Raw genomic sequence first — 20,896 nt, forward strand, 5'->3', positions numbered from 1 at the left:
AAATCAACTTAATGACCGGTTTCAAAGAGATTTCTCGATGAATGCAACCTTTAATCCTAAATTACCAAACAACTCTCATCAATCTGCTCAAGCAAGCAAGCCTCACTTTCCAATGGTGATTCCTTCCACATTTCACACCACAACGACAAAGTTTTCGCAAGAGCAAGTTCCATTTCAAAAACTCTCGCTATCTACACAAGTTAAAAGTTGAAAAGATCTTCAATCTCTGTGAATTTACACACTTATTGTTGGTCGCATCCTTTTCAAGATACCGGTACATTCAGACTCTTAACAAAAATTATTCGTAGCCACTTAACTGTTCCGGATTTAGTGTCGACAACAGCTCGGTGACTCACACAGCATTTTCTCCGTCGGAATTCTTACCACCAATACGTGGACAGTGAGATTCAGCTTCATCCTTGATTCAATGTACTTCGGCATACGAACAAAGTGAATCAATTTACAAGAAAACCTCAAGTGACTAGTTTCGATTTCGTTAGATCCGAATTGTATATGGTAGACAAAGTGTTTCCTGGCACCGATTCAGACACTATATTGAAAAATTGATAAACGTATCCCACATTTTTCACATTACGTTGAAGATCATCGACTATGTCAAAAATCAGTGTGATTGTTCGAGAACAGATTGAATGAGAGGCAGCTAGAACATCCGAATTAACTGCCCTCACCAATTTGGATCCTACAAGCAAGGAGTAAGTTACACAAATTGAATTTGTTCTTAAATTCTCCATTTCTTCTTTAGATCAACGGAACCCGCCGGTCCAGCCCTAGTCCATTTTTCTAATTTTCTTCTTTAGAGACAAGTGAGGCAGCCTTCTCGGGAAAAACCAACTTTTTTGTTTTCACTTTTTTTTAGGTTCCGAGAAGACCAAACGACGGGAAATTTAATTTTATGTCCGTTTCGGTTAAGCTTTTGAATTAAAATAACGTGTTTTGCTCTATCTCTTTCAGGAGGCCCAGAAAACGCGTTTTTCCTGCCGGCGGTTCGCGGTTTTTTTTTGTCCGAGTCTACTCTCTTTTTTTCTGTTGTCTATCTTGTTCGGAGGCCCGTATCTTTCCGAAGTGAAGTTTCTGAAGGAAGTACGGTGGCACTCTAGGTTAACTGGAGATTTTTTACGGCTACGGCTGTTGCTCCGGCTTAACAGTCTTGATTTGTGTCCCACTTTCGTCCATCCGGGCTTTCAGTTCCCTGATTGGTACTGAAGAGCTGCTTCAGCTGGCTGTCTCTAGACCTTCCTGGAAAAATTCGCCTTTCGCAAGATTTGTCAGTCCAGGTTGGTAAAAATTCGAAAAATAGTCTCAGTGCCTACGCGATTCGTGAAGAAGTGCCGGGCGGCTTTGTGACCAAACACATTGCTTCAAATGGTAGCATTCCTAGACGGTAGGGAGGACTGAAGTACGAATTCATGACTGATTGCTTCAATCTGTTCACCGGCAACACGGAAAGCCAAATCTCTCTTCAAATCTTTCTCTAACGGAGGTTAGCGGTCGGGTCTTCCCCTGCCTTGCAACACATCGACCCGTGTAGTTGATGATTGAACTCAACGCCGGGCTAGCTAACAGTTGGGCTTTCGGGCTTTGTGAAACTGATGCTAGAAGAATAGTTGTCAGGGGTCAGAAGTACTGCAGAACAGGGCCAAAGTTGTGAAAGAGGCGATAACGTCTGTCTTGATTGGAAGTCTCTCGACGCCTTGCGATCATCTATTGATCAGGGCGGGAAAGTCTCTGTTGCCTTTGTTGGATTCTGGGGATAAGCTGGTCTTGACACAACGAATCAATCACGGTCGGGAGTCATTTGGTGTATCGCTTTAAGCTGCCTCTTGCATCTCTCGTCGTGCTCTTGATCTCGGTCTTTTCTCGGTAAAATCCCAGTATCAGAAGGTGCCTTTGGCGGACCCGTCGTCTGGGATACGTACGTGAGGGGGCAGTCGTTAGTGCACTACGATCAAGCAGTCAGATTGAGGAACAAGAAGAAGTGATTGGAAAAAGTTGGAAAATCCGTTCGGAGAAGTACAGCTCCTTCATTGGCGAGCAAGAGAGATAATAGATTCTTAAGGCTGAACCAAAACCTACCGGTTACATTGCACCACCTAACCGAGGACGGCACGCCTAAAAGATCGGTAGTCTGAACAGTCGTTTACAATTCTTCACTGACGGGAAGTCGTTGGTGCTTGTGAACGGTTGGTTAGTTTTTCCGGTCGCGAATCCTCCTTGTGTTGACCCTCTGTCGGCCCCTCCTAAAGATTGGGATCGATCGCCTGCATTGGACAGACTCGAAGTGTACACGAGATAGTCTGAGCTTCCGATTCGTGAAATTTCTTTCCCGTTTGTCTACAGGTCTCTGGGGTCCCGAAGCCTTATCTCTCAGCTCCTTCCCGAGGTCCCGACTGGTTAACGAGTTCAACGGCTCTGCTGATTGAACGTACGGGCCTAGTCTCCTCGTAGCAGACTGTCATTGATCGAAGAAGCAACCGAGGTGGGTTGAAGAGATCTTTGGCTACTGAAGTCCCCGTTGCCTCTTTGACAACGTGTAAAGTATTCTTTCCCAAGGGTCTATCTGGGTCTTTTTCTTCCTCTACAGATAGAACTGAACGAGATTTTGAGCCCGTTGCTCTCTCGTTCAGTAGCCTGTTCGAGCTCCGTTCTCAGCGCTCCTCCTTTCTTAAAATCCGACTGCCTCTCACTCGGTCTGACTAACGGGAATTATCGGGCCGATAATTCGTACGGGTCATTTATTTTTTACAGCCTCTTTTCGAGCTACGCTCGAATTTTGGTTAACGAGGACCATCGGTCTGCTAGTTCGTACGGACCAAGTCTCTCTTCTCTCAAATTTTTGGTTAAGTCTGTTTGAGCTGAGCTCTCAGCCTGGGCAACGAGTGTCACGGGGACACGTACGACCCAGAACTAGTTTACGAGCGTGATCTTCGATCATGTGGACGGACTAGCTCCTCCTTTACATAAACACAAATACACACGGGGGAAAAATAACACAGGGATATTCATTTTTTTAGCAGGAAGGGTACAGACAGTGCGTGGCTTTCACTAAGTACGTAAACGACAGGCCTTCGGCCTGCTTTTAGCTACTTTAACCTAAAAAACCAGTCATTGGATTGCTACATCCCCTGCTTTGTGTTAACTCAACACTTTGGAAGCAACCATATATTCACCTCTGAAAAAAAAAACCAGACGAAACCTGACGTCTTATTTTCATAATGCCACCTAAGAAAAAATTCCGTCTTTCGAAAAAGAAAAATGAGAAATCGAAAAAACAAGGGACAGAACGAAAAGACACAACCACATTGGAAAACGAAGATGCCAAAAATGACAATTCAAGCAGCAGCAATAGTCCAAAGGAGTCTCAACCCACCAACTTACCAATCAGAAATAAAGAGAAAGAAAAATCAAACGTCACCAATCCTGTAAAAAAATTTGCAGTTCAAGTATTAAAAAAAATTTCCGGATTAACAGCAAATGCCAAAAATACTTCGAGATCCAAGACGGATGAAGACATTTCCACTTCAAGTACTCCGTTAAAACGCTCTACTTTAAAAACTTCAAAAAGTAAAACGTTACAGCCACAAAAACAAAAATCATTCGTCTTGCAGCCTAGTGACAAAAGTAGCAGTGATGACGATAGCAATACAACCAGACAAAAACATTCTAATAGTAGTGACCCACAAAAACTTGGAAGTAACTCCGAAAAAACCAATCAAAAATTATTCTCATCAGAAAATAGCAAAAAAACAAGAAACACATCTAAGAAATTAAAAAAGAAAACATTCGATGATTTCATGACACTGTCTCAGTTTTCATCAGATTCCTCCCAAATTGATTCAGATAACGACAAAAAACAAAAAGAAACCCCAAAACATAAAAAAAAGTCATTTTCCCTATTTCAAATGTGGGAAAAATAAACCAAAAAAAAACAGAGAAAACAAACGTCATATGGAGGAAAGCACTTCCACAGACAATGACAGCTTACAATCTCAGCTTCAGCCCTCATACAATTCCAAAAATGTGACGGATATTGCCAACGAATGGAACACGACCACCAGTTCATCTGAGGGAGAATCACCCTCCAAGACATCAACCGGGAAAAGTGTATCAAAATCGTTTAAAAGGCTGAAAAAAATATTTCAAGACAACAAAACACCTGTCACCCAAACAACTCCAGATGAAAAATCAATTCTTGACATTGACATGGTAACTCCTATTCCTTAGTCTCATTACGCATTTATATTTTATTTGGTCGCAAACAACGGACATTAAAATTTTCAAATCAGACTTCACAATGTCAAACTACCCTATATATACTAAATTTTTCAAATTTACGGTCCGAAATCCAGATTTCCAAAAGCAAAACACCTTCGATTCAAACGAACAAGGATGACACACATCAAATCCAACAAACAAGGTAATGTTCATTGGCCATATACATAAATATTTGAATACACAACTCACAAAAAAAATACTTATAAAACTATTTTTATTTTAGTAGCGCAATCTATTCAAACAAAGTTAACATACATCATTCTTTTTCCAGTGAAGGCATCTCGTCAGACGAAATGACTCAACCAGCTCTCCAACCAACTGATGTTGAACAACAGATTCACAAAGAAAACCAACACGTCAACACTGAGAAAAGTCTACAACGAGAAAGGATAGGAAGAATTCATCATAAAGAAATAACAGCACAAAATAACATTTCAAACACAAGTGAAAGAAGAGAACGAGACCGAAGTCAAAGAATCGACCAACGAAAAAGAACTGGACATAAAAATGACATCAGAATTTACAGTTCAAAACAAGATCGATGTTTCCAATATGAAGAACTGCTACAACTAGATAAGGCAGGCATGCCAGAACCTCTTTCCAATGACGAACTAACAGAAATAACCAATTCGATTTTTGATCGATTCCACGAAGAGATTGTGTCTTGCGCAGTATGCAACCAATTCAAGAAAGTTTCCAAATGCAAATTGTTCCCTTTCAAAAAGGTTCCACAAAAAATGTTTGGAATACTGAAACCCCCAAACGGAACAAACAACTCCACCAAACCGTTGCACCCAGAACTTCTAAAACAATACGACATATCACAACTTCTTCCGGAATCATCAGAATTCAGACATCAGTTTCAAAACGTACTGCTAGCACCCTACGGTGTTTTGCTTCACACCTCCACGTGTAACAACGAAGAGCAATGCAGATGAGAATATCTTATTTCCGAATAAACCTTAAATTGCATATCAAATTGATATTTCTAACAAATGGGCTTTATTAACATGATTGTATTCAACCTTTTTATAAAAACAAAAGTTAAAAAAGTTTTGAAATATACAAGTTACAAATGAAAAACGAACTGGACTATTACTAACATAGTTTAATTGGCTGAATAGTATATGAACGGTGCCGGATCTACGGTTCAATTGTCTTTTGGCAAATCCGACAAGGATGACAGATCTTTTATCTGTTGAAATAGTACAGGTAGAAATAGGACTAGTGGATAGTAGAAATAGGACTGCTCGTAAGGAGAAATAGGACTGGCAATAATGAGTTGCTAAATGTAGTCCTATTTCGACCAGTCCTATTTCTAGTGTTGTCGATATTAGATATTTTTTAGATTATCTGATATCAGAAAAATCGATCGCGATATTCTGATATATCTGTATCGGGAAAATATCAAACTAACAACGCTGCCAAGTGGCAAAATTTTTAAATAGGTTGTATCTCTTCATTTTCGATTGTTTAATGAAAGGAAAAAGACGACAAGGTTTATTTATATTTAATTGCTCATAATCAATCTTTTAAAGATAAAAATGCTAGCTTAATCAAATGAACAAATATTAAACGTATAAATCTCCAATGAGTGGGGAAAAAACACGAGGAAAAGTCAGGCGTTATTGTGCGGAAAAAGAAAATGATGCAATTCACTGTTTTAATGCTTCAGATGACGGTTTTTATTTTCTGTCAACGAGTTTCTGTCACCAGGTATTTAGTTAAAATGATAACATAGAAAAAAAAACATATCACAGCATATTGAACTATTTTTAATTTTTGTATTAGCCAAAGCTGGCAGCTGTAGTTGAAATTTAGCCCTCGAGATTCTGACATGCGGACGCTAGCCACTATACCAATCCTATCATTCATATTTCATTTAAGAGTGTCCATAAATTGTAGATGTGCGTCTTAATAGTCGGTCTTACGATTATACGTTTGCAAGTAGGAAAGCTCAGGTCATTTTTGCCGGTTTCACTTCTTTTTCGAAATGAAGCATAACAACGTTTCTAGCCATTTTCCGTTTAACTTATTCCTGATTGCACTTGATGAAAAAGATACTGACACATAGCAATCAGCTCGACTGTTCGATCTCAAACGGGTTTAAAACATAGATACAAGTTGAGAAGGGGCAAAATGACTGTTCTTTTAAAAAAATTTTATAAAAACAATAGAAATTTTATACACTTCGTCCAATAACCCGTAGTTTGTATTTCTGACTCCTAGATGGCAGGAGAAGCGGACTTTGATAAAGATATATCTAATATATCGATACTTTGATATATTGATCAAAAAACAGATATATCTGCATCAAAAGTCTCATATCGACACCACTACCTATTTCTACTTAGTCCTAAAACGTAGTCCTATTTCTACCAGTCCTATTTGGTTTAGTCCTAAATCACCGCCAATCTTATCACCGACTCTAATTCGTCCATCATGTCGGTGATCAACTGTAACAACTGCACCAAATACGTGCGCGACCAAAAGGTCAGCATGTACTACGGTGTCTACACGACGAAACACTCAACGGATTGCGAGAAAGCATTGGCCGAAGCTATGCTGGCCATTGAGAAACACGAAAACAAAGTGCGCAAACAGCAACAGCAAGCCGACAACGAGAACGAACGTTACCAGCGAGAACGCGAGATGGAGGAAGATAATATGTAAGAACCACAACTACCCACTCCTCGCCGATCCGATTATTCCATTGGTTTGGGAAAACTACTCTCGGCTGTAAGAGCTTCCACCAACGGAACCATCGGAGGTCCTCTCGCCGCCTTCGCGTTGTTGGGAAACAACATTTTTGCCATGTCACACCAAACAGCGCCACTTCCTCTCACGCAAGCCATAGGCTACCTTGAAAAACAAAATATCAACGCTACATTCACTCGATTCGGAGAAGTGAAAGCCACTATTCACGACTACGTTTTCCGATCCAACCGAAACCAAGACATCGAAGACATGAATTACTGGACCTTCATCAAAACGCAAGAGTCCTGCAAATTAGCTCCACAAAAACGATGAGACTCAGACAACGACAACGACGACGAACTTGAACCCGGACCCACCCGTGAAATACACCTATTCTCCAGCAGTCATCCCCGGCATGCGACACAAGGTCACCGCGCTCGCACGAACGTACACTGGACGAAATATCTCGCCAAAAGGCTCCCCGATCAGGACGATCTTGAGGATAACAGCAACCTGACTACCGAAGAACGAGAGCAGACACGAGAAGAATACGCCAAAGGAGTATTGATCATGTTCCTACCTTTTCGAGAGAAAACGGACCTGGTCAACGAAGAAGAAACTTGGTGGAACGCCTACCAACGACAAAAAAAAATACTGTACAGCAACCAAGACACAAAAACCACCATCGACAGCATTCAAAATTTCTACGAAAGCTTCTGCCGCCCCAGCTCAGAATCCCAAGCTTTGGATTTCACAGAAAAGGATCTCCAGCAAATGGCCGAGGAAGAAAACGAAACCATCGACACAAATGAAGAAGAAATAGATATCATCGACATCGACCAGGAATTATAAAAGACAGCAGATGAACCACTGGAAGAACTCACCAAGGATCCCTTCATTGCAAAACTGTCTTCCTTGCCTGAAAACCCTATGGTTATCCCAACGAGACAATGGACGTCAACCATCAATCGCAATGACGCCTTACAAGCCATACGCCAACTACCCTCGAAATCCGGACACAAGTTCACGTTACCTGGGCGAGCGAGTCTGGGATTCCCCATGTCAGAAAGCAACCCAACAACGGAAGATGCAGAAAACGACACCCAATTGGATAGACCCTTAGGTAAAAACTGATACCATAAACTAATAATTCCAACAAACTTTGATTTCCTCCTTCTCTTTTCCAGGAACGCGAATACAACTACTGGAGGACTTAGCTAAAGCACTTGACCATCAGATCGACGAGCCACGACTTTCAGACGGGAGCGAACCAGAATTGCTGGAAGCCAACTTCCCCAGCCTCCAAGAACAATCAAAACATTGGTCGTTAAACGCAGAACAACACGACGCTTTCCTTCTCATGGGAGCTGCACTGCTACAACACGTCCACACCACCAACCAGCTTTCCGAATTAGAACACAACCAGAGACTGGTAGCCAAAATTCACAAAATCAACAACTATTTAGATGCAGTTTTGCCCATCAACCGCCAACTCGTGATGTTCTTGGCCGGGTCAGGAGGAACAGGAAAATCACGCGTCATCCAATGCTTCAAAGATTTCGCTCGGCGCTGGCATTCCGTGGCATCCACCGTCATCAGCGCTTCCTCTGGCGTGGCTGCAATGCTCATTGGAGGATGCACCCTCCACTCCGCATTAGGGATTGGTATTCGAAGAGAGCCCCCAAAACCCATTCAACAACAAATCGACGCCTGGTCAGAAGTGGGAGTCTTGTTCATCGATGAATTTAGCATGGTGACACTACACATGCTGGATCTCATCGACACTCGACTGAGGCAATTAAAAGACCAGCCAGACAAACTCTACGGTGGTGTTCATCTCATCTTTTGTGGCGACTTCTACCAACTTCCACCTGTAGGCAGCGGCACCATTTACTCCAACCTCAATGTTACAGCAGGTGTCAATACAATCCGAGCATCAAACGGCCGGCACACTTGGAAAACATGCCTCACTGACGTCGTAGAACTCACCAAAAACCACAGGCAACAAGACCCGAAATGGGCCTCAACCCTTGAACATTTCAGAATCAACCAACCCCGTCAAGAAGATATAGATTTAGTTTCGACTCGATACATGTTCGACGACAGCCATCCGATAGCAAACCCACCAAAATTCACCATCACTGCAGTACCGTTCAACGACATGCGAGAAAAAGCTCTACGATACTGCGAGCAACGTCTGATTCAAAAACTACCAAATTGCAACAACCCAAATGACTGGCGGACCCACGGCATCCTACTCGTCAAAGCCGTAATCAAACAAACAAAAAAAGCAAACCCAATGACAGAACAACAAATAGAAGCCATCCGCAATCTGGGTTCCAAAAAACTAGGCCGAGCCGGAAACTTGTACTGCATCGTAGACGCACCATACATCGTCACCAACAACGACGACGTTTCAAAAGGAGTAGCGAACGGAACGCTAGCCTTCCTTCAAGACATTGTCCTGAAAACGGGATGCACCATCACCCTACACGAACTGAAATCAGGGAAACGGGTACCAACCGTCTACGCTTCAGATGTGGAATGCCTCTTATTCAAACATAAAAATTCAGCATGGAACAACGTATCGCCATTTACAACCATACCATAAGGCTGGTTTCCAATCATACCTTCCACAAAGGCCGTCGAGTGCAATTTCAACGGAGCCTACCGGACAAAAATTCAAATGCTTCAACGTCCGTGCGTCCTATCCTTAGTTTTGACTGGACACAAAACACAAGGACTCACCACCGACTCCATCATACTCTCTGGTCTAGCCCCAAAAGACAAATCAGGAGTCAGCGGATGGCTGTACGTCATCCTTTCAAGAGTGAAAACCATCGAAGGGTTGTTCCTCATGGAGAACATCGAGAAAAATCCAACAAAATACAGCGCCAGAAACGACGTAAAGCGAGAAATGAACCGCCTACGAGCCATTAATCCTCAAACCATACAACGACTCCAAGCGGCACAAACGCAACAACAAGCGTAAACACAAGCAAAAGAAGGAAAGACCAACACAACTCCAAAAAGCACTATGCATCACACACAAAAATAAGAACATATCACTTAGCCAGCGAATCCTTCTTTCCGATATCTTGCCTAAAACCATCGCATCCTACGTCCATTTCGCATCTACAACAGCCTGAAACCATAAAAAAGTAATCAATGTAATAACCAATGTAAAATAGTTACCAAATTCGACTTCTCACAATACACACCATTCAAAAAAGAAAACAAAAGACAAAGACATAATTATAACAAGAAACGACAACAGATCACACTGCATGAATAAACATTAAAAAAAATTACATTTAAATTTGAATTCCACATACTTCTCGAACAGCTGAAGGAATTCACAAATTGACGAGAAATGTCTCTTTACTTCCTTTTCATAGTCCATGGCAACTAAATTCAAGAAAAAAATCAACATCGAACGGTTTCTTGCAAGCTAAACGGAAAGTTGCTTTTTAAAAATAAGAGCTTGTTTACGTCAAATTCCCCCCATAAAACCTAAAACCCGTGAAAAAAACCCTATTTCCCCCAAAAAAAACCAAAGACCCGTGAAAAGATACTCTTGGGAGAAATGCTTGGTCAAACGTTTGAAAATTGTTTGACTATTTCTTCTTCCTAGTAATATTCTCTGGATGCTCACTTGTTCACACACAGTCCATCCTACGTTCAGGTTAGACGTATAGTTTTTGATTCTCAGCCAATTGCTGATTCTCTTGAAAATCAAGTTGCCCCCATTTGCTGAGTATGGACGTTAAGGTGAGATTTGTATTTCATATTAATTGGTTAAAATTTCCCGATAGGGATTCTATCACCAAACGACTATACATCCTCTACACCCCATTCCCCACCCCCACCCCACCCTACCCCAACCCACCCCACCTCCCACTCAGGACGGGGGGACGACGGTTTTTCCTACGGTTCGATGGCTGTTTCGGGGTTTTTCACTCGATTTCTCTCTGGGAGGTGGCGCTGTTGTTAGAATTCAATAAAATCGAAGCACGAATTTAGTTTTCAAGTCCCTTTTATATTGTCATGGCATGGCATCGACTCAATACACACATGGTAATATAACATGGCATGAGATTAGTTAAATACATAGAAATACTTTAACCAGAACACTTGATACTCACACCACAGAATATTATAAGAAGAAGCTAGACACTGACAGGAAAGGAATCAAGAAGACAGATGGAGAGGCTAAACAGAAACCCCCCTTGGGCGTTTGTACAGCCTCTTTCTAAAGGGGTGAGAGCCGTAACTAAACTTCTGGCGCGAAGTATGAGATTGATCCGCAACAGCTGTTCCTCTCAGAGAGATAGAGAAACGATTTTCGTCTGGGGGGGTCCATTAAGGTTTTATACGATTTGCGGGGGTTTACGTGACGTTATGCAAATCGCGACCGTCTTGTAGAGGGGATGTTATTACAAGGCAACGTCGTGATCCCGGTTCGATTGAGATAAAGAGGTCTGTGTGATTTAAATGTAAAAAATAATCGCCTTTTTTTAGTTAATTTTTCTCCCGACAGGTGGTTCTGACGCCAATCATTAATTCAAGGCCGACGAACTCTAGCGCGGCCTTGTAATTGGAATATTATAAAAAAACAAAACAGTGAAATAAAACAGTGAAATACAAATCACAAAACAAGGCTCAACAACAAAAAACAAAACAAAGCTCAACAATTTATGGCTGGCTATTAATCAACTAAGTTTCCATCTGAAATGTCATATTTTATTCAGATAGAAGAACTGTTGTAAGTATTCTGCTTAAAAAAAGGTATTTTATTATAAAATGTTAATGCATATCATTGGCTTGAGTTGTAACTTTCAATCTTGTGTGTGTTTTTTCTTTTACCCCCGGCAAAAGTTCTTGTCCTGATGTATCAACACTGGTGCAGAGTCTACGACAAGCCTTGGCCCTTGAAGCTAAATTCCAACCAAAGCTTCAACTTCTGTCAACACTCAACAGCCAGCAATACAGGAGTAAGTATTCTTTAATGCTTCTTCTATTGAGAATACAAACTAATTTGAAATTTGTTGTTTGTGTTTTAGGAAAGCAGTGAAATTATGTGTGCAATGAGGGATGGAGCTGCTCATGTTCTTCGCTGCATGAAAGTCTGGTATGATCTTCTTTATGCCATTCTTCTGGATGCTCTCAACATGATGGACTGGTTCATGAGCCGCATGAAAGCACTCCTAAACACCTCTCATGCATAGCAATCAGCTCCTTCCATCAAGCAGCTTGCCAATGGGTGGAGAGGGTTAAACAGAACAACATTGAGGTATCTTCCATTCAGAGTCCATTGTTGGTATGTTGACAGTTTTAATTGGCTAGTATTCAGGTTGTCTAATAAATTTTAATGAATAGATTGTTCCTGAACCACAATATCTGGTAACGAAATCTTAATGTAAATGTACCGCCGGAGACATCAACCGGATGGAAAAAATTGTCGAAGCCAAGTGTTGCAATCTACTCAGCCGACGAGCGGGTTCGACTGGTCAGATTGTTACGTTACTCGAATAAGGGAAACACGCGACAAATAAACTAGGGGATGCTTACACGAATATATTTTACTTACACGAAACACGATACACGCGAGTGAGCCAGGTATTTAGCCAAAGCTCTCTCTCAACTTGCTTACGACAGTAAGTCTTACAAAGACACACACTCGTCTCAACTGCTACACTGGATCTTCTGACTGCCCTTTCGTGTGCCGGCCGTCACATGACAGTCGCGCCCACTGGCGGTCACAATTACAAGGGCCCTCAGGGCACCGATACAATATAGAAAGGGGTTCATAGATGGAGTAAGGAGACAGACGGGGCCGTCTGCAACATTCGGCCCTTCCTGACTCGATTTGGCAAATATATACAAGTGAAACAAACAATCAACAAAACAATAAAACTTAGCATGACGAGCGCAAACTTTGGAACTTGTCAAATCGAAACTTCACTTGAGACAACAAACAAAAAAAAATAAGAGGGGACTTAAACTAATCCTTTCCTTTCCCTGATTCTATCCAACCCAAAAAAAAACTTAAGATGGGATGGGATAAAATATAAAGAAAGTAAACTGGACAAAACGTACTCAACACAAACTAGCGAAAAATAGTCGTTGACAAGGGGAGGAGGGAGATATACACAAATCATGCAACGAAATTCTTCATCCAGCCCGGACGAACTACTTTTCTTCCGGCTCTCGTTGTCGTTGGAGGAGGTGGCGCCACGACTTCATTCGGCGGATCGATTTTCGAACTAGCGGGGGATGGTGTCACCACATCATCTTCTTCAGCGGCTTGCTGGACAAAGCTGTCATCTTGCTCGTCCGGCATCCGATCATCCGGTTCGTCTGGCCAATCGTCCCATTCAGGATTCTCTCTCGGGTGGAATTTACGTATTTGGACGACATGCGCGTTAAAACGACGAAACTTCTTCTTTTTTCGCCGGGCCGGCAGGTCTTCAACCAAATATGTAGTCGGGCACACCTTTTTAACGACTTGATAAGGACCAACGTACTTTGGTAATAACTTCTTAGTTTTGCCTTTCTTCTTCAACTTCTACGAACGAGCACCAACTCTCCAGGGCAGAGATCCTTCACTACTCTGCGTCGAAGATCCACCAGGCGCTTCACTTTCTCTTGTTTTTTCACTATCTTCAATCGGGCCACGTCTCTCAGCTCCTTGACTCGAGACAGAAAGACGTCGAATGATTCTGGTCGTTCCTTTGGCCACGGAAACTCGTTCTCTAGGGCAGTGAAGGGCAAGCGGCCATACACCAACTGGAACGGCGATATCTCGGTTGTACTTTGCCTTGCCGTGTTGATGGCGAAGATTGCAGCTGGCAAATGGCGATCCCAGTCATCATGGTCAGTATTGACATAGGCAGCTAGCGCAAGGGTCATCGTCCGGTTGACTCGCTCAACGAGTCCAGATGTTTGCGGATGCTCTGCGGTTGCAAAAACGTGCTGGGTCTTCCACTCGTTGACTTTCTCTTCCATCAGGTGGGAGGAAAAGGCAGTTCCTTGATCACTGATTATTCGCGTTGTTCCACCATGGCGAAAGTTGATTTGGTCTCTCACAAAATCCACAACCAATGCTGTTGACGTGTCGGCCACTGCGGCTGCTTCTACATACTTCGTTAGGTAGTCGATAGCCATAATAATGTGTTTCTTGCCTTCCGACGTTGCCTTAAATGGCCCGAGATGATCCATGCCGACGGTGTGAAATGGTCGATCTGGCGGTGGTATGGGCTGGAGTTGACCAGCGGGTAATCCGGGGATACATTTATGAAACTGGCAATAGTTACAAGACACAACATTTTTACGGACACTTGACCGAAACTTCGGCCACCAATAACGTTCAGACACTCTTGCAATTGTTTTGTCTATTCCCATATGGCTAGAGGAGGGGTCATCATGAGAAAATTCTATTATCTTTCTCCTTAAAATTGACGGGACACAAAGCAAAAATTTACGCCCTTGGGTGGGATTTCTCCTATACAAAATTTTCCCGTGAATTTTAAACTGTTCTGCAATTTTACCCGGTACTTTTGAATTAAGACAGGTGATAATGGGACGCAATTGGCTATCCAGCTGCTGTTGGAATGCCAATTCTGTATTATTCATGCCCACAGGCCATCTACTGTCAAGTACACAAACTACATGTCCGATCGCGGAGCCACTGGTTCCAATACAGGATTCATCAGGGTTTCGCGATAGGGCATCAGCCACCAAATTATTAACTCCTTTTATGTGGCGAATTTCGAAATCGTACTCTTGCAAAGCCAAAATCCATCTGGCGAACTTGCCAGTAACCTCTTTTTTAGACCATAGCCATCGAACCGCTGAGCTATCTGTACAGACAGAAAATCGTCTACCATACACATACGAACGTAATTTTTTTAATGCCCAAACAATTGCCAAACATTCTAGCTCATTAGCATGGTACTTGCTTTCCGCGTCTGTAAGTTTTCGGCTAATGAACGCGACTGGACGTGGTCCATCTCCGGCATCTTGCATTAAAACGGCCCCAAGGCCCACCAGGCTGGCGTCTGTTTGTACAACTACATCGATGTTTTGGTCAAAGTGCGCCAGTACAGGGGAAGACACCAAGCGGCCAATCAACGCAGCTTTTGCCGACTCTTGGGCTTCCGTCCAGCTCCATACGGAATTCTTTTTCAGGAGCCTGTGCAGCGGATGTGCTATTGTAGCGAAATCTGGAACGAAACGACGATAAAAAGATGCGAGGCCTAAAAAGGCTCTCAACGTTTTAACGTTATTAATTTTAAAGTTAACTAGAGCACTAATTTTTTCCGAGTCTGGCCGGATTCCGTACTCGTCGATGGTGTGACCTAAATGAAAAATTCTGTTGGTCGCAAAAATACATTTAGACACGTTTAAAGTCAATCCGGCTTCCACCAAAGCCATTAGAACACACTCAAGTCTTTTCTGATGTTCGTCGAACGTCCTTCCAAAAACTAACACATCGTCTAAATACACGAGACACATTTGCCATTTCAGGCGAGCTAACACTAGATCCATCAGACGTTGAAAAGTGGACGGTGCATTATTCAGTCCAAACGGCAAACGAACAAACTCATACAATCCATCTGGAGTGACAAACGCTGTTTTACACGTATCAGCGGAGGCAACGGGTACCTGCCAATAGCCACTCATTAAGTCTAAACTCTAAAAATATTTAGCACTAGCAAGACGATCAAAAACGTCATCCAATCGGGGTAAAGGGTACACGTCTCTTTTCGTCACCGCGTTTAAACGTCTAAAGTCGATGCAGAACCTAAAGTCACCCGATTTCTTTTTAACCAGCACTACCGGTGCTGCCCACGGACTAAATGACGGACGAATGATACCTTGTTTCAGCATATCGGCAACTTTTTCGATTATGATCCTTCGTTCCATAGCTGACACGCAATACGGGACGCAGCTGATTGGTTGAGCGTCGCCAGTGTCGATGAAATGCTCCGCCATGTTTGTAAATCCAAGTTCACCATCTGATGAGGGAAAACACCGAAGATATTTGTTCAATAGCTCGAAAACGGCACTCCTCTCTTCTTCCGATATTTTTCGCCTACGCGAGCGCCCATCAAGGTCTTCAGCTTCTCTTCGGGTTGACCAGCATTTTCGACGAAGGAGCAAACGGGATTTTCTGGCTGTTCTTCTTGTCCGACGACGACCATGTTGCTATCGAAATCTGTATCTACATACGCTATAAAATCTTTACGACGTAACACAAGAGATGACATTTTCATATTTAATACGGGGATTTTAAGTTTTCCCGCTGACACTTTTAATACACAGGATGGAATAATCCATTCCATTCCCGGATGAGCACACATATTTGGCCTGACGATAACATTACCAGTGAACTTCTTAGAAATTTTAGCTTTTACAAAACAAAGAGACTCTGCTGGTATAACAGCTGATTCCACAACCTTTACTTCTGTGCCTATCACACGAGGGCACCTCTTTGTTTTATTTTCTGCCTCTAAAGAATCAATCAGCTCGTCAGACACAAAAAAATCGTTCTCATCATCCTCTTCACTACAAATATTTTGCTCTTCGATTCCAGCAAAACGAACTTTCTTAACTTTTGGTTGGTTTGAATCCTGAGATTTTAAAACAATTTTACCATCTTCTACAATCAAACTTAATTTACTTTTCACAATCCAATCTACACCAAGAATCAATGCAAATGGACAATTTTTAACTACGGCTACTTCATTTAACTCAACCACTTTATTTTCCCATTTTACTTTTAAAGAACAAAAAGAATCGACCATAACTTTTTTATCATCCACCCCAGTTAGATTCAAAAAAGATTTTTCACGCTTAGGATCCAAAACATTATTTACTACACTAAGTCTTATAGCAGACATACTAGCGCCTGTATCTACCAGGCCAGTTACTTCACCAATACTTTCTATGAATACCTTAAGCAGTGGAAGCTGGGGACGACAAGGAAGGTGTGCATAACCGGTGAGCATAGGCCTTGCTCCTAACTTCCGGTTGATCCTTTTCCCGACTTTGCTGGGCAGTGACGGGCGATGTGTCCAATCGCGTCGCAGCTGTAACATTTCCGCTTACTGGGGTCAACCCATCCTCCTCCTCCGCGATCACCTCCGCTTCTTCCACCACGATCACCTCCGCCTCCTCCGCCACCGGTGCCACGACTCCCAATCGTCATCTTGTTGAGCTGTGCAGTCAGTTGGTTAACCAGCTGATTGCCAAATGTTGCTAGAGTGGCGTTCGAATCAGGAGCGCTAGGTGGCGCCACTGGTGGGGTTGTTGTCGGAGCCGCTGGTGGAGCTACTGGTGGAACCACTGGTGGAGCCCAAGGTGGCGCCACTGGTCCATGTGCTGGTGGAGGTACGACGCGGGACGCAATTCCAAGAGTTTCTAGTTCTCTTATCCTCTGAATAAACTGCGGGACGTTGGCTGGACGGTTTGCTGTCATCGCGGAAATCCATTAATTTACCCTCAAAACACGGGATAGATTCTACGGCTGCAGCTGCTACGCGAGGTGTTGCTGCTGGGGCAGCCGCGGCGTCGTCTGCGAGTCGTTGCACCAAAGCCACTGATTGTATACGCTGCTGGTCTAGCGCATTCAAAAGCGCCGTCGATTGATTTTGGGCAGCCGTTCGGTCTGCGGCCATTGCTGTCGCAAGATTCGTCAGCGCATCGATTAGATTTTGTGGTAGCGCCATGTCTGCTACCCTTGCAACTGCCGTTGCCGGAACTGGTAAATTAAATGTTAGCCTACTTGAGCCACCACGCAAGGATGGTGACGGTACGAGTGTGGTTGGCGTTACTACCCTTGCACGTGTCACCGGTGTGACGGCGGTTTGGGTGTTTGAACGCGTCCTAATCTGAAATGGCACTGTAGATTCCCCACGTTTAGGCGGCATATAATTCACACAACAACAAAAAACTATCGATATGCCCAACCAGATTTACGGAACACAAAACCATAAATATTAATCCCCAAACTTCAATCAAATTTAAGTGATATTAACGACACACAACGACGTGGTCGAACACACGAGGGGAAAAAAAGTAAAGTACTAATAATTATCTACTACCATGAGCCAAAGCCCATTCACACGAAGTCAAAAAAAAAAAAAAAAAGGAAAATGGCGACTATCACACAGCTTTAATACGCCTCACTGAACGAAGAGAAAAAAAAAAGAAGACTTTCGTCTAGCCACGAGGTTTTACGCGTGAAAAAGAAGAGGGGGGGTGGGAGGGTGGCGCGAATTTTCTCAACAAAAAAAAAGGGTAAGGGAGTGATGGCGTGACGAGAGAGACAAAAACCAAAAAACTGATTCAACTAATAATCGATTACTAAATAAAAAAAATCTCGTGTGTCATACACAAGACTCAAAAACCATGAACTAAATCAATGAAAGAGACGAGGGGGCGTTACCAAAAAAAGAAAATGACTTGGATATTGCACGGGCAGTTCTCAAAACAAAAGAAAAGCAACAAAATTTTACCAACAAAAAAAGAGAACTGTTCGATGGCCCGTGCCCGACTTCTGACACCAAATGTTGCAATCTACTCAGCCGACGAGCGGGTTCGACTGGTCAGATTGTTACGTTACTCGAATAAGGGAAACACGCGACAAATAAACTAGGGGATGCTTACACGAATATATTTTACTTACACGAAACACGATACACGCGAGTGAGCCAGGTGTTTAGCCAAAGCTCTCTCTCAACTTGCTTACGACAGTAGGTCTTACAGAGACACACACTCGTCTCAACTGCTACACTGGATCTTCTGACTGCCCTTTCGTGTGCCGGCCGTCACATGACAGTCGCGCCCACTGGCGGTCACAATTACAAGGGCCCTCAGGGCACCGATACAATATAGAAAGGGGTTCATAGATGGAGTAAGGAGACAGACGGGGCCGTCTGCAACACAAGTTAGCTTGTCTACCACAAGAAGAACCGGTCACATTCCTCAACCTGTATCACTCATTTCTCTCGACGACTTTACCTGCCGCTCTTCAGCCAGACCTTATTATTTCAGGCAAGCTAGAGACCATATGCTGTGACGCAAATTATGCTGCCTTTCCCTCATCTCTTTTGGCTTTCGTCCTACTGTTTGTAGAAATGAAGTGTCACCAGCCGGCCATCGAGGTTATTATCAGAGACGTTTTACTAGAACTTCAGCGACTTGATCAGGTATTTAGTGGTTGAGCTTGTTTGTTGATTCCAATTTTGTAATGCTGATATTTTACCTCTAGGTCAAAGATGACTAGATGAAGGAGTGTATAAGAATGGTCACTTCGGCAATGCTACCTAACGATGGCTATGCCCAAAGCAATCCGTCTCATCGTCAACAACTTACCTGGAAGTTGTCGAGGCGAACTTTAAAGCAGTTACGGATAACCGAAAAATTAGTTAATGTTTTACCCACAATCGAGGAAAACCGCCAATTTGTTCAGGTGCAAAATCGAAGTCGTCGTTCACGACTTACTCCGCACAAGATGCGACCTGTCTCCCCGGTTGCGGTCTTGTAAACGATTCCATTCTTTAATCGCCCTGACCACTCACCTTCGAAGTGTGTGATGTGACAGGCCATCTCATCTGGAATCACATATTAGAACCCATACGGGAGACCGTCCTTTTGTATGTCATTTTGAGGTGAGTTAAGAATTTGGTGATCAAAGGTTAGGAAGGATTCATTGTTTATTTCATCACAGGGCTGTGGATGGGCTTTCCGAACGCCAAGCAAGCTTAGCCGACATCAGCGGACTCATAAGAATGAACGACCATTCAAATGCCCACACCATGAACGTCCTAAAGCTTACTTGAGATCAGAACATCTGAAGCAGCATCTTCTTAGTCAACACCGCGGAATGAAAATGTTTCGTTGTTCCGTTGAAAGTAAGTTCATTTTATTTTTTAAATATGAAATAGCTCTATTCACATTGCGTACTTGTAGATTGTAGTGCGGAATTTACAGCGAAGAGTACCTTATATGTCCATGCCAAAAGACATAATGTTGATACTGCCAATCTTACCTTCCCTTGCGAGCACCCCGGTTGCAATAAACAGTATTCCGACAAATCCAATCTGAGGAAACACTTGGTTCGATGCTACGGTAACCGTTCTACTCCATGCACCGCTACCGTTTCTCCAACGGAACCTCCGGAACTGATTAAAGTAATTGATCAGCCGATTCAAAATGACTACATTGCATTGCTATTGGGAGACGACGAGGAACAGATGTCTGCAGACCCCTCGGTCGTCACTTTCCTCGCTTTTCCGACAGACAGTTTACAGGTAGAAATAAAAATGTTTCTTGTTGTGAGATATGGTAATAATTATGATTAAAATTTATTAGGATGCTGGACCGGGATCAAATGGAGATTCAAATGTCTGCGTCTTACTACGATTATTTACCTACCTAGTACCTACATGACATTTGGGGTTGAAACTTGATCCGTAAAGACAAAGAAAATTAAAATAAACACAGGCAAACGTAACTTTCGACATTGACTCATGATTGAGTTGAGAAGTCATGTATAACATCATTCGCCATCTAGTGTCTCAATGGACAATCCTTTTAATTTTGTACCGGAACTACACCGGAAAATTATCTTAGCACCTAAAATCTTAGCACCTAAAATAAACTATCGCGCTGGGATATTTGAGATAAGCAACTATGACGTAGTAGTGCCTTGATGATGCTAAAAACTCTCGAGTGCGTTCGCAACTTTTATCTCGTTTCGTTGCTAATAAGTCACGAGAAATAAAATTAGAAAAAAAACCTACTACGGGAATATTATTAATAAAAAAAAGTAAAATATAGGGATTAAAAAACGGATGTTCAACAATTTTATCATATTGTTCAATTAGACAATTTTATC

At 42.6% G+C, this 20,896-nt stretch overlaps 1 protein-coding gene and 1 long non-coding RNA gene across 3 annotated transcripts; both read left to right on the forward strand.

The window, feature by feature from the left end:
* The first annotated feature begins 11,879 nt into the window (after positions 1-11,879).
* On the forward strand, positions 11,880-12,420 carry LOC124320690. 2 transcript variants are annotated; one of them, XR_006914013.1, is made up of 3 exons: positions 11,880-11,984; positions 12,054-12,310; positions 12,370-12,420. It is a non-coding gene; the product is annotated as an uncharacterized LOC124320690 (long non-coding RNA). The 2 variants fall into 2 exon arrangements; XR_006914014.1 differs by having other exon boundaries at positions 12,083-12,310.
* Positions 12,421-19,888: 7,468 nt separating this feature from the next.
* On the forward strand, positions 19,889-20,448 carry LOC124322362 (zinc finger protein ZXDC-like). Its single transcript, XM_046784274.1, has 3 exons — positions 19,889-19,910; positions 19,969-20,309; positions 20,371-20,448. Exons 1-3 carry the CDS (start codon positions 19,889-19,891, stop codon positions 20,446-20,448), a joined length of 441 nt encoding a protein of 146 aa, XP_046640230.1.
* Positions 20,449-20,896: the final 448 nt, after the last annotated feature.

Source organism: Daphnia pulicaria, chromosome 1 (assembly GCF_021234035.1).
Source record: "Daphnia pulicaria isolate SC F1-1A chromosome 1, SC_F0-13Bv2, whole genome shotgun sequence".
NCBI lineage: Eukaryota > Metazoa > Arthropoda > Branchiopoda > Diplostraca > Daphniidae > Daphnia > Daphnia pulicaria.